This window comes from Musca domestica, unplaced genomic scaffold (assembly GCF_030504385.1).
Source record: "Musca domestica strain aabys unplaced genomic scaffold, Musca_domestica.polishedcontigs.V.1.1 89, whole genome shotgun sequence".
Lineage (NCBI taxonomy): Eukaryota > Metazoa > Arthropoda > Insecta > Diptera > Muscidae > Musca > Musca domestica.
This window is the reverse complement of record NW_026712430.1, coordinates 1235343-1250439: the sequence shown is the minus strand read 5'-3', so window position 1 is coordinate 1250439 and position 15097 is coordinate 1235343. Positions and strand designations below refer to the sequence as shown.

Genomic DNA, 15097 nt, shown 5'->3' with positions numbered 1-15097 from the left:
GAGAGTAATTAGTTTAATTTTAGAAATATGTACCAAAGTTATGCGAAAAGTACTAAATGTTTTTAAATTTGGTATTGGGTGAAAGAATATAGCTAACATCCTGAAATTTGATATTGAGATCTCTGTTGGTATCTGAGGTTAAGATATGAAGGTGGTTTAAGAAAAAATTTTTCGAAAAGTACGGAAAGTAGTATTAAAGTTGGTTATGGTAGAAGGGATAGAGCTGGAATTTCAAAATTCCATGTTGAGGCCACTGTTAGTATCTGAGGTTAAGATATTAAGGTGGTTTTGGAAATGTGTACTAAAATTATACAAAATGTATTAAATTTTACTAAATTTGGTATTGAGTTAATTTTAGAGATGGAATCCGAAAATTTGAAATTTAGGTCTCTGTTGCTATCTGGTGCTGAGCTTTGGTCGTGTAAATGCGTACAATAGCTGAACGAATAGTACAAAACGGTACTAATTTTGGATCACTGTTATAGTTTAGGATAGAGAGATGTAGATTGAAATTTTGTATTGTGCAATGGGATTGAGATGAAATTTTATGTTGAGGTCCCTCTTGGTCATATGTTGTCAAACTGAATTTAACGAAAATGTGAAACGAAAACTTTAGTAAAGGAAAGAAATGTCAATGTCGGGAGGTACCGTTATATGGGGACTATACGAAAATGTGGATCGAACTTAACTGGCAAAATATGTACATATGTGAGCAAAATTTAGCATTCTAAATCAATTGGTTCTAAAAAAGATCGTGATTACAACAAACAGACGGACATCGCTATGCTGATCTTGAACTAAATATACTTTGTAGGGTCTATCATGAGGGTATAGAAACCGACAGTGAATGACCCACATAATTCCTTAGACCTACAGTTCGAAAAGGGTTTCAGAAAATATTACCTGTCAATACAGCAGCTCTTTAAAATTTTACAGAATATGACAATTTCTAGTAATATTTCTTTGTTCAAATTATAGAATCGAATTAATGAATAAATTATAATAATAAATAATAAAATCTTTCAAAATAAAATCTTTCATAAAGTATATATATTCATGATCAGCATAAAATTCTAAGTCGATTTCACGATGTCCGTCAATCCGTTAAAATCACGATGCAGCCCACATAATTTGACGTAGAGCTTCAAAATTTTGCACAAAAATTTGTATTTTGTCTAGTATGGTTGGTATTGAAAATATCGTTCCACGTTTTGGTGTAGGTACCATATAACGGTACCTCCCGATATTCGGTATTTTTTTTTGATGATTTTCGTCACATTTTTTCTCGGTTTTGTTTAAAAAATTGTACATATATTCCGTAATGGCTTCCAGCTCCGTTGACGTAGCGTTGTACATATAAGTTCATGTTTTCGTATAGCCCCCATATATCGTCCCCCCGATTTCAGGTATTTTGATGGATTCACCTAAAAATTGGTAGCTGTAGTTCATAATGGGTTCTAGCTACGGTGGAAGAACATTAAATATCTAGGTCCATGTTTTTTTTATAGCGCACATATAACGGTACTTACCGATATTCGGTGAGTTTGACACACCTAGTCACATTTACCCACGAAATTGTTTTAAATTTGGTACTTAACAGTCGCAATAGATAAAAATTCAAAATTGTCTTTGAGAATTCGATCAATTAATTGTGTGTAAATGATGTGTACTTATATTGACAATTTTACACACGATGGTGAAAAACCAAAGTGTGCCAAAAGTGATTCATTTAAATTTACCAGAAGAAGTGAACTTATCTTCCTCGACAGATTAATTATTATTTCTTTTAACCGCAGAACCAAATGATCAATTTTACGTCATAAAAAGATGAATGTTAATTACGTCATTAAAACAATGAGTATAAAAATTATCAGACTATGGTTAAAAAAAAACGGATGTGGTATTTATTAAAAGTTCAGGATGTAAACAACGAATGGTACTTTGTTTCTGTGGTTTTTTTACGCAACCACATTCGAGGCAGGGAACGTTTATTAAATCACAGGAAACATTTTTAGAGATTGTTAAACAAATTTAATAACGAAATCCCTGCAAGCAAATCAGATCTACCTAGTAGATCGCATCAGCCCAGCTGACGGAACCATTAAATGTCAAAACATTTTTTTGTAATGTTGAATTCGCCCTATTAAATGGAATGGTAGAAACGTAAAGGTAGATGCATTAGCACTACTGATATTGAAATATCAATAACAATAAACAAGGAAAAAAGTAGCTAAGTTTGGCCGGGACGACTTTTAATACCCTCCACTATTTGAAAATAACTTGAAAAATTTAAAAAAAAAATCGAGAACTACCACATAAATTAAAATCGTTATATGGGGACAATACGAAGACGTGGACCTGCATACGATTTTTTTGCCATAGGCTGTAGTGCTCATTACGAACTTTACAACGAAATTTGTTATAATTACGGTATATAATGCGGTAAAAATCTTGAAAATACCGAGAATTGGAAGGTACCGTCATGTGGGGGCTATACGAAGACGCGGACCTGCATACGAATTTTTTTTGCCATTGGCTGTAGTACCCATTACGAAATTCAAAATAATTCCGCTAAATAATGTCGCTAAAATCATGAAAATAATCGTTATATGTACGCTAAAGAAAAACGTGGACCTAGATAATCAAATACCAATTTTTAGACACATCCGTGGAAAATTTTGGGTAAAACCATCAAAATACTGAATATCGGGAGGTAACCTTATATGGGGGCTATACTATACCTATATATACAATGTACCGCCACCGGAGCTAGAACCCATAACGAACTACAAATGCCAATTTTTAGACAAATCCGTGGAAAAATGTGGTTAAAACCATCAAAATACAGAATATCGAGAGGTACCCTGATATGGGGGCTATGCAAAAACGTGGACCTATATGTAACGAATTACAAATACCAATTTTTAGACAAATTGGTGGAAATATGTGGCTAAAACTACCAAAATACTGAATATCGGAATGTGCCGCTATATGGGGGCTATATCTCATTTTCAATACCAACCATCCTAGACACAATGCCCCCCGGTGTGGGGCAGGTACCAGAAGGTGTAGACCGATATATCCCATATTCACAACAGATCTTGTGTTTGTAAAAATATTAGGATGTGTGCAATTTGAAGATAATTGATAAAAGAGATAAGATATACGAGTTATAATTATCCAGAATTTTGAGCCTTTGTGGTGGTGGCACTTGATTGATTAATATTGTCGATTTTTGCATTGATTTTGTCCATTTGTTAATACCAAAAAGAGAACAACTGGTGAAAAATTACTCATTTTGGATGACACCAACATAAATACTTGAAAAAAGCACGTCGTTAGACTTCCTCCAAAAATATTTGTTTTAAAATATATTTCATGTATTTCTTATAAATTTAAATTGCATAATATGAGGTAGAAGTTTGCTATTATACAGCCTCTTTGTGATACTTTCTTACTTAAAATTAAAATATAAATATATGGATAAAAACGTATAATACAATATCACAATTTTTGAAAGTCAACATTTTAGACTGTTCGTCTCCAATTCGACAATATCCATGGCAAATGACTTTGAACTTCTATGCTAACACTGGGCCAACCTTTGGAACCGCACTGTTTTATGCCAAACGACATTACACCAATAACGAAATAAACCTTTTCACGATAAGCTTTATGCATGGAATGCATAAGAGCGCCGCCTGAATCACCCCTACAGGTATCCACACCCTCTTCACCACCAGCACACAATTCATAATCCAAATTAATTTTACGTCTTGACATTATGTATTTCCTGCTACACAATCTCGTATCCCAAACTTTTAGGTACATTTTAAACTTGGATGTGGTCTTGATGCCGAAATCTTTTTGCTCTGGTCTCCAAGTGGCAAATTCCGCTAAGGTATCTGTTAGCTTCAATGAATTTAGGTGGCCGTCTAAGGGTAAGCAAATTGGGCGTATAAATTTGGAAACTTCTACAGCAGTCTTCATGCGTACAAGGGCAATATCATGATAGGAGTTTTGACCATATTTTGGATGAATGGTGTTCTCTTCTATTTCCATTTCCATGGCATTGGGGCTGTTTGAATCCCAATGACCCAACCATACACGCCTAGCCTTCCACTTTGCATCGGTTACACAGTGAGCTGCTGTCAGAACGTACATTGAATTTATTAAACTGCCGCCGCATAGATATTCACGTATATTTGGATCTGTAATGACAAGAAGAAGAAGTGGGGATTCAATTCAAGAGAACAAAGGTTATACGAAAACGTCTCATTGAAAAGTTTTCCAATAAAAACCCAATTGAAATCTTAACATAAAAAATCAAACGTCGTTCGTTGGTAATTACATTAGTTAAGAACGGCTGCGCCGATGTGAATCTTTTTTTTAACGTTGGGTAAGTGTTTTCGTAAATTCGTACTAGAATGGTACGAAAAATACTAAACGGTACTAAATCTGGTACAGCAATTCTGAAAATTGATATTAACATTGCTGGCGGAGTGTAGGATTGGGATATGTATTTTTCGAAATTTGTACTCGCGCGAAAAGTACTAATTAGTACTAAATTTGGTAGAATTTCGATTTAGGTAAACCGGTAGAGCTGGATTGATGAAATACAAATAAAATTTTGGATATTTGGTAGAGTTTGACTTCTGAAATGTGGAAATAAGATTTCTATTGGATTGTATGATGTAGGTAGTTATAGGAATTTGTACTTATGTGTACAAAATGTTACCAAATTTACTAAAATTTGGATTTGGCCGAACCGCTGGGGGGGCTTGTGGAATCCTGGATTTTGGAATTATCATTACTTTTAGGGTTGGGGTATGTTGGAGATTTTGGAAATTCGTACTTATGTACGAAATTTGGAAATAAGATTACTGTCAGATTGAAGGATTGAGATATGGGGGTAGTTTGGGAAAGTCGTACCTATGTTTACTCAGCTATACTAAATTTGGATTTAGGCGTTCCAATAGAGCTTGTATTCTGAAATTTGAAAATAAGATTACTGTTGGAGTGTACGATTGAGATATGGTACTCTTTTTGGTTAATTTGGAATTAACATTACTGTTGGAGTACAGGACTGTAATCCAGAAATGAAAAGTAATAAATGGAACTAAATTTGGTATTGCGTGCTGCGTGCGGATACTGCTTGGAATCTGAAATTTGGAATTAGGGTCACTGCTGGTGTGTAGGGTTGAGATTTGGAGGTGGTTGTGGAAATAGGTACTAAAAACTTTGGTATTTGGTGAAGGAAAATACCTTGAAATCTGAAATTATAGTGAGAATCTTTGATGTTTCGTAGGATAAACAAACTAAAGATTTTTTCTAGATTTGTTGTAACAGACAAAACCAACTTACATGGTTATGCTACTTCGTTCAGGTAAACGAAAGCATAACAAGTGGAGAAAGATGTAAATGTTTATAAGTGCGGTTGTAAGATTTAGAAGATTTTTCCAGAAGGATTTTAGTTTTATTTAATTCTTTGGTTCCTCTTCTATTGAGCTTACGATCACGTCACTTGGGTAAAAAATTATTTTTTGTCATAGAAGTTATTTTTAAAATAACTTCTGGGGAGAATATCCCAGACAAAACCAAGGGAACTGATGAGGATTGGTGGCTCTTTCCGAAACCTAGGTATTCCCTGAATTACCCCCTGGTAAACGTATCCATCGTTATCCACTAATAAAAAAACGTTGTTTTTATAAAAACAAATATAAAGGAATTAAGCCTGGCCATTTTGCAACAACAGTTTACCGAAATTACTAAAATACACTAAATTTGGTACCAATTGGAGTTATATGAACGGATAGAGGTAAAAATATATATATTGAAATATTTCGAGTTGTTATATACTATTTTGGCCAATCAAACTTTTTCAATACCCCCTGAGACTATTCGACGATAACAATTGCCCTTAAAATTGTATGGACCCCTATAGTCAATGAAAACATTTCCTTAAATCTATGTAGGTTCATACGACCTTTGAGTTTAAATATATTTTGAAATCTAAAATCTGATTTAATCTCAATTCACACTCCATACCTTCGGTGCTTTCATGTTCGATCACGGCCATCCATGGATATACATCGTCTGGTATGGGTATCAGGGATTCAGTTCTGTTATTGCCATCACTTCCACTATTGGACACTTTTTCAACTACACCACACTGATCGCTGTTGCGGGGGCAGCAAACAAGCACTCGACTTGCAAGATCATCCCCTTTGCTATCGAATTCACATTGTGAGTTTGGAAAGAAATCCTTTTCTTCCCTTGTCAATTCATTATAAACTTTAGATTGTTCGTAGAGCATGGGACACTTTCCCAAGGCAATACATCTACCACTGTGCGTATGAACTGCACATGGTTTGTATGTTTTACTATTGGCTCTTTTTACTATTAGAAAAAGTAATATAAAAAATACTGTATACAATTTTTGATGCATTATATATGCCGATATGCTGCGATTTTATTCTAGCACTTGGTTTTAAGAACCGTTGTCTCCGTTGTTGTTAATAGTTAGCTTACTTTATTATAACTAAAAAAATAGCTTACATCCCTGATGTTTTATACGTCCTCGGCTTTTGGTAGTAGTATAAATTAAGGTTGGTATTATTCACAGTGTCTCCTAAATGCAACTTCATACACCAGAACACATTTGTGGTTTTAGATAAATTTTCCCATTCAATGGTTGCTCATTATATGTCTGAATGAAATTTGCATGGTAAATCTTATAATATTCTTGCAAAGATAAAACGCGGTGCCGAATGTGGTCGTTATATAAAGGCCTATACGATGACGTGGACCTGCATAGGTAACTTTTGTCATAAGCCATTACAATATTTAAATGCGAAACTTGAAAAAAATCGGTGAATAATGTAGCTAAAATCATCAAAATACCGAATATCGGGAGGTATCGTTATATGGGGGCTATACGAAGACGTGGACCCGCACAGACAATTTTCTGTCTTAGGCTGTAGTATCCATTACGAACTTCAAACCCCTAATTTCAATCAATTCCGGTGAATAATGTGGCTAAAATCATCAAAATAACGAATAAAGGGAAGTACCGTTATATTGGGGTGGGCAATAACCATAAAATCGGAGGAAGGCGTATATTGAATGTATATAAAAATCTAAATCGATATCGATGAAATTTGGCAGAGCTATTTTGAGTTTTATCTGATGTCCGGTATCAAATATCATTATTGTGGAGTGTATTTTACGCATTTAAGCTCACCTATATATATGTTACATCCGATTTGGAGTTTTAAGTCTCTCACATGCGTAATATGCACTCCACAACAAGTTATTTGATACCGAACATCAGATAGAGCTTGAAAATACCTCTGCCACTAACATAAACGTAAAATCATCCCAAATTGAATAGATTTTTTTCATATTCAACCGAATTTTTCCTTCTGGCGAAGCTCGGTCCGGTATATTTATAGCTCCAATAAATATTTTTTAATATAATTCTTATCGACTTTTTAAAGACAACCACATCAGAGAACTTATGAATGGCACATGTGGTTTCGAAGTAGATGAGACAGAATGTTACATGATTTGATATGTAGACCATGGAACGTGGGTGCAGTCCACTATGACGAGACATTGTGAAAGTTTAAAGAATGAATGAATAAATACCAACGAATGGCATTTGACTATATACAGGGTGAGATGAAAAAACTGCAACCAACTTCAAACTGCTGTCATTTCTAAGCCACTCGTCCGACAGCTGTTGTAATTATTCCATTATTATTTAAAAACGTACAAAAGCATTTTGGTGAGAATTTTTCAGAAAAAAGTCATTCGTGATGGAATTGAAGCGTTATAGTGTGATTTCTTTATATTTGGCTAGATAACCACAAGTGGCTATCGTTAGAGCACTCCAGCATTTAAATGTGAATAAATATTTGTGTTTCGTACCATCGCTCATTACCATGATATTGGTAGCGTAGCCCGACGTCAAGGAAGTTGGCATATGAAAACAGCAACATCAGCAGAAATGGTTCGAAAATTAAAGAAGCGGCTCAATGGAAACCCCCGTTGCAGTGGCCAAAAAATGGCTCGTAAGCTGAACATATTACAATATTCCATTCGGCAAATATTGAAAAATGAGCTCGGGGTAAAGGCATTGAATGCCGAATATTATCACCCAAGAATGGTTACAAAATGAGGTTCCTCGCTTCATTTCTAGCGCACAATGGCCACCAAAATCTCCGGATACTATTGTGTCTGAAGTATTTTGGAAAGCTAGGTTGGCACTAAAAAATACCAAAGTGTCGATCTCCTCAAGCAAGCGCTACGCCGGGAATGGGGCAAAATACCGCAGAGCAACATTCGGGCAGCGTGTAACGGTTTCATTGGCCGTTTGAAGGCCATAATTCGTGCTAAAGGTGACCAATTCGAACAAATCTAAACGTATTCTAAAATTTTACGCTATTTCCGACATTTTTTGCTTTCATTCAAAAAATGTCGGAAATAAATTATGGCGTTTGACTTTGTTGCAGTTTTTTTATCCCACCCTGTATATACAGTTTTTTTTCAAAATTTTTTTTTTTATATAATAAAAATCAGTAAAGAAAGTCTTAAAGTCAGCCGGGGCCGGCAACAACATGACAAATCGGATGAACAGTATATATGGGAGCTATAGCTATATCTGAACCGATCTTCACCAAATTTGACAAATTAGCTTCTAGACTCAATTCGGTCGTAAGTGCCAAATTTCATCCAATTTGGCCAAATATTAAACGTTTGGTGCACAATAAAAGGTAAATCGAACGAGGTTATATATGGGAGCTATATCCAAATCTGAACCGATCTCGATAAAATTTAGCAACTGTATTTCTGAGCTGTATTTGATTTTATTTCCCCAAATATTGTTGTTAGAGGGTGCATATTACGGCTGCAGAGGACAAAAATAGCAAATCGGATGAACAATATATATGGGAGCTATAGCTATATCTGAACCGATTTCGATCAAATTTGGCATACATATTTTCAGGCCTATTTTGGGTGTATATGCAAATTTCCATACAATTCGGGCTGATATTACACGTTTGGTGCACAATAAAAGGCAAATCGGACGGAGATATATATGGGAGCTATATCTAAATTTTGACCGATTTTTCCCAATTTCAATAGGGTTCGTCCTTGGGCCAAACAAATTATCTGTGCAAAATTGCGACCTGTAATTTGTTTACAAAAATACATGGACAGACTGACGGACGGACGGACAGATGGACGGACATGCATAAATCGACTCAGAATGTGATTCTATGCAGATCATCAAAAGGAACTATTGGTCTATCTCGATTCCTTCTGCCTGTTACAAACAAATGCACAAATACATAATACCCTGACCACCTTGTGGTGTAGGGTATAAATAGTGTATTGCTGCCCAATCGTCGCAATTACTACATGGGTAAGGGCAACATTTTCAAAATTTTGTATATGGAACAATGCATCGGTAGCATTGTAACTCCGGTGAACGGGAATATTTTCCTGGAAACTTGCAAGGCAGTGATAATCTGCTGTCATAATTTTAGTAGCAATAGGTAGAAATGTACTTCTTGATAACAATAATTGTGCTGAAAAGTGAATCAGATATTTTGGTACCAAAAAGACAAAAATTGGTGAAAAATTGATTAAATGGTAACAAATTTCAAATGGACTACACCAACGATAGTATATTCCTAAAAATACTTGAAAAAGAAAGGCACGCCAAAAAGAGCACAATTTTTAAATAGCTTTCAAGAGTACCTAATACATTTCAAACTTGCAGGACTGATGAAATGGCATGTCTTCTGAGACATTTGTTTATCAAATTCTTATATTGTATTTCTTATATTTTTTATTTGCATAATATGAGGTAAAAAGTTCTCATTGTACAGTCTCTTTGTGATAGTTTCTAACTTAAAATTTAAAATAAATTAAAATATATATAGTAATAAAAACTTATAATACAATATCACAGTTTTTGAAAGACGACGACATTAAATACTGTTTATCTTCCTACGTTGTTCGTCTCCAATTCGACAATATCCATGGCAAATGACTTTGAACTTCTATGCTAACACTGGGCCAACCCTTGGAACCGCACTGTTTTATGCCAAACGACATTACACCAATAACGAAATAAACCTTTTCACGATAAGCTTTATGCATGGAATGCATAAGAGCGCCGCCTGAATCACCCCTACAGGTATCCACACCCTCTTCACCACCAGCACACAATTCATAATCCAAGTTAATTTCACGTCTTGACATTATGTACCTCTTTCTACACAATCTCGTATCCCAAACTTTTAGGTACATTTTAAATTTGGATGTGGTCTTGATGCCGAAATTTTTTTGCTCTGGTCCCCAACTGGCAAATTCCGCTAAGGTATCTGTTAGCTTCACTGAATTTAGGTGGCCGTCTAAGGGTAAACAAATTGGGCGTATAAATTTGGAAACTTCTACAGCGGTTTTCATGCGTACAAGGGCAATATCATGATAGGAGTTTTGGCCATATTTTGGATGAATGATGTTCTCTTCTATTTCCATTTCCATGGCATTGGGGCTGTTTGAATCCCAATGACCCAACCATACACGCCTAGCCTTCCACTTTGCATCGGTTAAACAGTGAGCTGCTGTCAGAACGTACATTGAATTTATTAAACTGCCGCCGCATAGATATTCACGTATATTTGGATCTGTAATGAAAAGAAGAAGAAGAAGTGGGGATTCAATTCAACAGGTTAATCATTAAGTCTCTTATAAAGGACTTAACGCAAATCTATATATTACATAATCAAATGTCGTTCATTGGTAATTGCATCAGTTACGAACGGCTGGACCGATTTGAATATTTCTTTTTTAAGGGTAGTCAAACCTCAACTTGGATTTTTGAGAAAAAAAAAAAAACATGACCACAACCACTTTTTCGATTTATCTAAAATCGGAACGCGGCTGCACCTATTGGTAATTTCTTTTCCCGAAAGTTCGTTGTAGTCCCATTTAAGTTTTTAATAAAAGAAAGTTATTGAACGGTTGGAGTGAGTCGATTCGAGAATGTTGTGAGGTGTTGGTATGATGGGTTGGCATGGGGGTCGGTTATGGGGTGTAAGATAGATGTAACAAAGGTTTTTTTTTTAATTCGGACTACAAGTCAAAGACCTAGAATGGTAAAGACTAGACAAAGGGCATTCTGAGAAATTGGTTTGTGTCTATACTATCAAGATTAAGATCTCATGACAGAGGCTTGCTAATATAAACAACACAATTCAAAGACCTGAAATGGTAAAGACTGGACAAAATGCATAATGGAAAAATAGTTAATGTGAAAAATATATAGAGGCGCTGCTCACAACAGTGAGATGTTATCATAAAAATTATATTTACAGAGCAATTTTAAGAATGAAATTTTCTGTAAACCAAAAATTTGAACTAAAAATCGCATTTCACTGACGTTTGAAAATTGCATTTGCTGTTAAAACAACTTAACATTGGTGATTATGTTGTTATGATATCGTAACAACAGGGCTAATTCCATTTGATGACAATATTTGGACTCTGTGTTGTCCCATCTTTATTCTTCTATGTCTTTGCTAAAAGTACTATCATGATAACGGATTGTACTTAAATCTTTACATTTGGTGTAAGAATTATGTTTGAGAAGTAAGGTTGATATAAGGAGGTGGTTTTGCAAAATTGCACTAAGGGCAATAATTGTACTAAATGGCACTTAATTTAGAACAATTTGGTTGTGGATGAGAGGATGGAGCGGACAATTTGAAATGTTAGTATTGAGGTCACTGTTGGTGTTTGGGGTCAAAATTAAGAGATAGTTTTGTAAATACGTACTAAAAGTGTACAAAAAGTTCAAAATGGCACTAAATTTGCCAATGGTTGGAAGGATAGTGCTTGAAAGCTGTTAGTGAGTGGGGTGGAAATTTGGAGGTGATTTTGGAAATGCGCACTAAAAAACAACTAAAAAGTACTAAATGATGCTATAGTATTTGGCGAAGCTTGAAATCTTAAAATTAGTTATTAGGATCACGTTTTTATATAACTGGTACCGCTATATTTTGGGTGCATTTCTATTCGGCTTAACCGATATAAAATTTTACTCTTGCTACCAATATATACCATCTGGGAAGAATATTTTGGGATTTTAACCAGTAAAGAAAGTCCTAAAGTCTTGCGGGGCCGATTTAATGATACCCTACACCACTTTGCTAATTTAGTTGAGCTCCACTTAATAATTAAAAGTTTTTATGGGAGAATTCAATCATACACGCTGTGATTATAATTATAATTTAAAATTCAAAGGACTAAATACGCCGAAGCATTTGTATCTTTTCAATTCGGACTTGTATTGCCCATTTGGTGCGAAATTAATTTGAAATCGGATAAAAATATATATGGGAACTATATCCAAATCTGAACCGATCTCGATAAAATTTGGCAAAGATATTTCTGAGCTGTATTTGATATATTTCCCTGAATATCGTTGTTACGGAGTGCATATTACGGCTGTGGGTAACAAATACAATAAATCGGATGAACAATATATATGGGAGCTATAACTATATCTGAACCGATCTTCACCAAATTTGGCATACTACCTTCTAGACTAAATTCGGTCGTATGTGCCAAATTCCATCCCATTTGGACAAATATTAGACGTTTGGTGCACAATAAATGGTAAATCGGACGAAGTTATGTATGGGAGCTATATTCAAATCTGAACCGATCTCGATAAAATTTAGCAAAGGTATTTCTGAGCTTCACTTGATATATTTCCCCAAATATTGTTGTTACAGAGTGCATATTACGGCTGCGGAGGACAAAAATAACAAATCGGATGAACAATATATATGGGAGCTATAGCTATATCTGAACACAAAGACATAATACCCTGACCACCTTGTGGTGTAGGGTATAAAAATTAAGTAGCAAAATATAGATGGTACAGAAAAGTGTTTAGTTGGGACTATTCCAAATTATGAAATACTTCCATTGGAATTATTCGACCTTTGCCGCTCTAATAATTGAATTGTGTCTTTTTCGATTGAGTTGTTTTATCAATTATAATTCTAAATTTTTAAATTGGAGCCACGTTGCTGGAGAGAATGATAGTTACCATCCAACCGCTTAAAATATACCGGATCATGGAGGCTGAAACCATCAAATTCAGCCGTGAAATGTATCCTTCAATATGACTAAAATCTACTTATATCAATTTATAGCACCTATGTCAAAACAGGAACTATGTTGATTTTCTATGATGGGTACCATTACATGCGAACATTTAAATATCAATCATCTTAGGAGTGTGCCAGATATCTATTTTGTAGCCTTTGAGACAGAAATACTTCATACCTGCGGTGCTCTCATGTTCGATCACGGCCATCCATGGATATGCATCGTCTGGTATGGCTATCATAGATTCAGTTCTGTTATTGCCATCACTTCCACTATTGGACACTTTTTCAACTACACCACACTGGTCGCTGTTGCGGGGGCAGCAAACAAGCACTCGACTTGCAAGATCCTCCCCATTGCTATCGAATCCACATTGTGAGTTTTTAATGAAATCCTTTTCATCCCTTGTCAATTCATTATAAACTTTAAATTGTTCATAGAGTATGGGACACTTTCCCAAGGCAATACAACTGCCACTGTGTGTATGAACTGCACATGGTTTGTACGTTCTACCATTGGCAATTTTTACTATCGAAAAAAGTAATATAAAAAATACGGTATATAATTTTTGACGGATTATATATGCCGACATGTTCCGATTTTTTAGCGTTAGGTTTTTAAGATCCGTTGTCTCGATTGTTTGAATAATTAGCTTGCTTTATTATAACTAAAATAATTAGCTCACATCCCTGGTGTTTTATATGAACTCGACTCGACTCTTGGCCATAATAGTATAAATTAAGATTGGTATTATTCATGACTCGTGTCTCATCAATGCAACTGTATACGTTTAACGAGAATTGTAATATTTAGATAAATTCCCCCATTCAATTGTTGCACATTACGGTTCTGGATGAAATTTATATGAGAAAACATAATTTATACCCAAATGAAGAGATTATTTTAATGTCCTTCGATATATAACAAGGAAGTAGGTATAAGATGGGACTTGGCGTCAGTATCCTTCTCTGAACCATAAACAATTGCGAGTTAGATCGAACAGATCATGACAAAATACCGATATATGGGGGCTATACGAAGACCTGGACCTGCAAAGACAATTTTCTAACACAGAATGTAGTACCTATTAGGATTTTCAAATACGAAATTTGAAACAATTCCGGTGTATAATGTCTCTAAAATCATTAAAATTCCGAATATCGGGGGTAGCGTTGTATGGGGGCTATACGATGTCGTGGACCTATATAGACAATTATCTCCCAGGGGGTAAAGTATTCACAAAAAACTCCTTGATTAGAATTTCAGACAATTACACTGAAAAGTGCAGATAAAATCATCAAAATACCGAATATCGGTGGTACCGTTAAATGGGGCTATATAATATCGTAGATCGTTCTAGCACCTATTCAAACTTTATCTGCCTGCGCGAACAAAAGACTGATCTGTACAAAGTTATAGCTTCCTATCATAATTCATTTTGACTCTAGCGTGATAACAACAAAGGGACAGACAGACGGACGGACAGAGCTAAATCGTCTTACAATTTTAAGCTGATCAAAAATATATATACTTTGTTGTGTATACAATTATTATTTTGATGAGTTGCAAACGGAATGACGAACTTAATATACCCTCCATACTATGTATGGTGGAGGGTATAAAAATATCTATGTTTAATCCGTATCAAATGACGTACACCATTGTAATCATAAATCAGGGGTCCTATAACAGAACATTTTCTTTACCCAGGGGAACTACGGTCTGACTCACTTTAAAAGGAAACCACCAAACTTCTATGAAGTGGGGATTCTTTCACATATATTTGTATATCTAGCAACAAGTAATGGAACCCGCATCAATAGATGTTGATGACCTCTTCATTTCTATTGCATTCAATAAATATATGTGAACATTCGTTTACAATGTAAAGTTCAATAAA

The 15097-nt window shown here is 35.0% G+C and overlaps 1 protein-coding gene across 1 annotated transcript; it reads right to left on the bottom strand.

The window, feature by feature from the left end:
• Positions 1-3528: 3528 nt before the first annotated feature.
• On the bottom strand, positions 3529-13813 carry LOC101894848 (serine protease hepsin-like). The gene is made up of 4 exons (XM_020034734.2): positions 13375-13813; positions 10025-10703; positions 6049-6347; positions 3529-4229 (listed from the first exon to the last, which is right to left on the bottom strand). The coding sequence occupies exons 1-4, from the start codon at positions 13787-13789 to the stop codon at positions 3529-3531; spliced, it is 2094 nt and encodes a 697-aa protein (XP_019890293.2). The 5' UTR covers positions 13790-13813.
• Positions 13814-15097: the final 1284 nt, after the last annotated feature.

Excerpts from the sequence above, each read along its gene's own strand:
- LOC101894848 (XM_020034734.2), bottom strand. The coding sequence starts at position 13,789 with ATGTCGGCATATATAATCCGTCAAAAATTATATACCGTATTTTTTATA. Across the intron at positions 10,704-13,374 it reads CGAACATGAGAGCACCGCAG|ATCCAAATATACGTGAATAT; the intron begins GTATGAAGTATT and ends TTTTCATTACAG. Across the intron at positions 6,348-10,024 it reads TCGAATTGGAGACGAACAAC|TGGTAGATGTATTGCCTTGG; the intron begins GTAGGAAGATAA and ends TCATACGCACAG.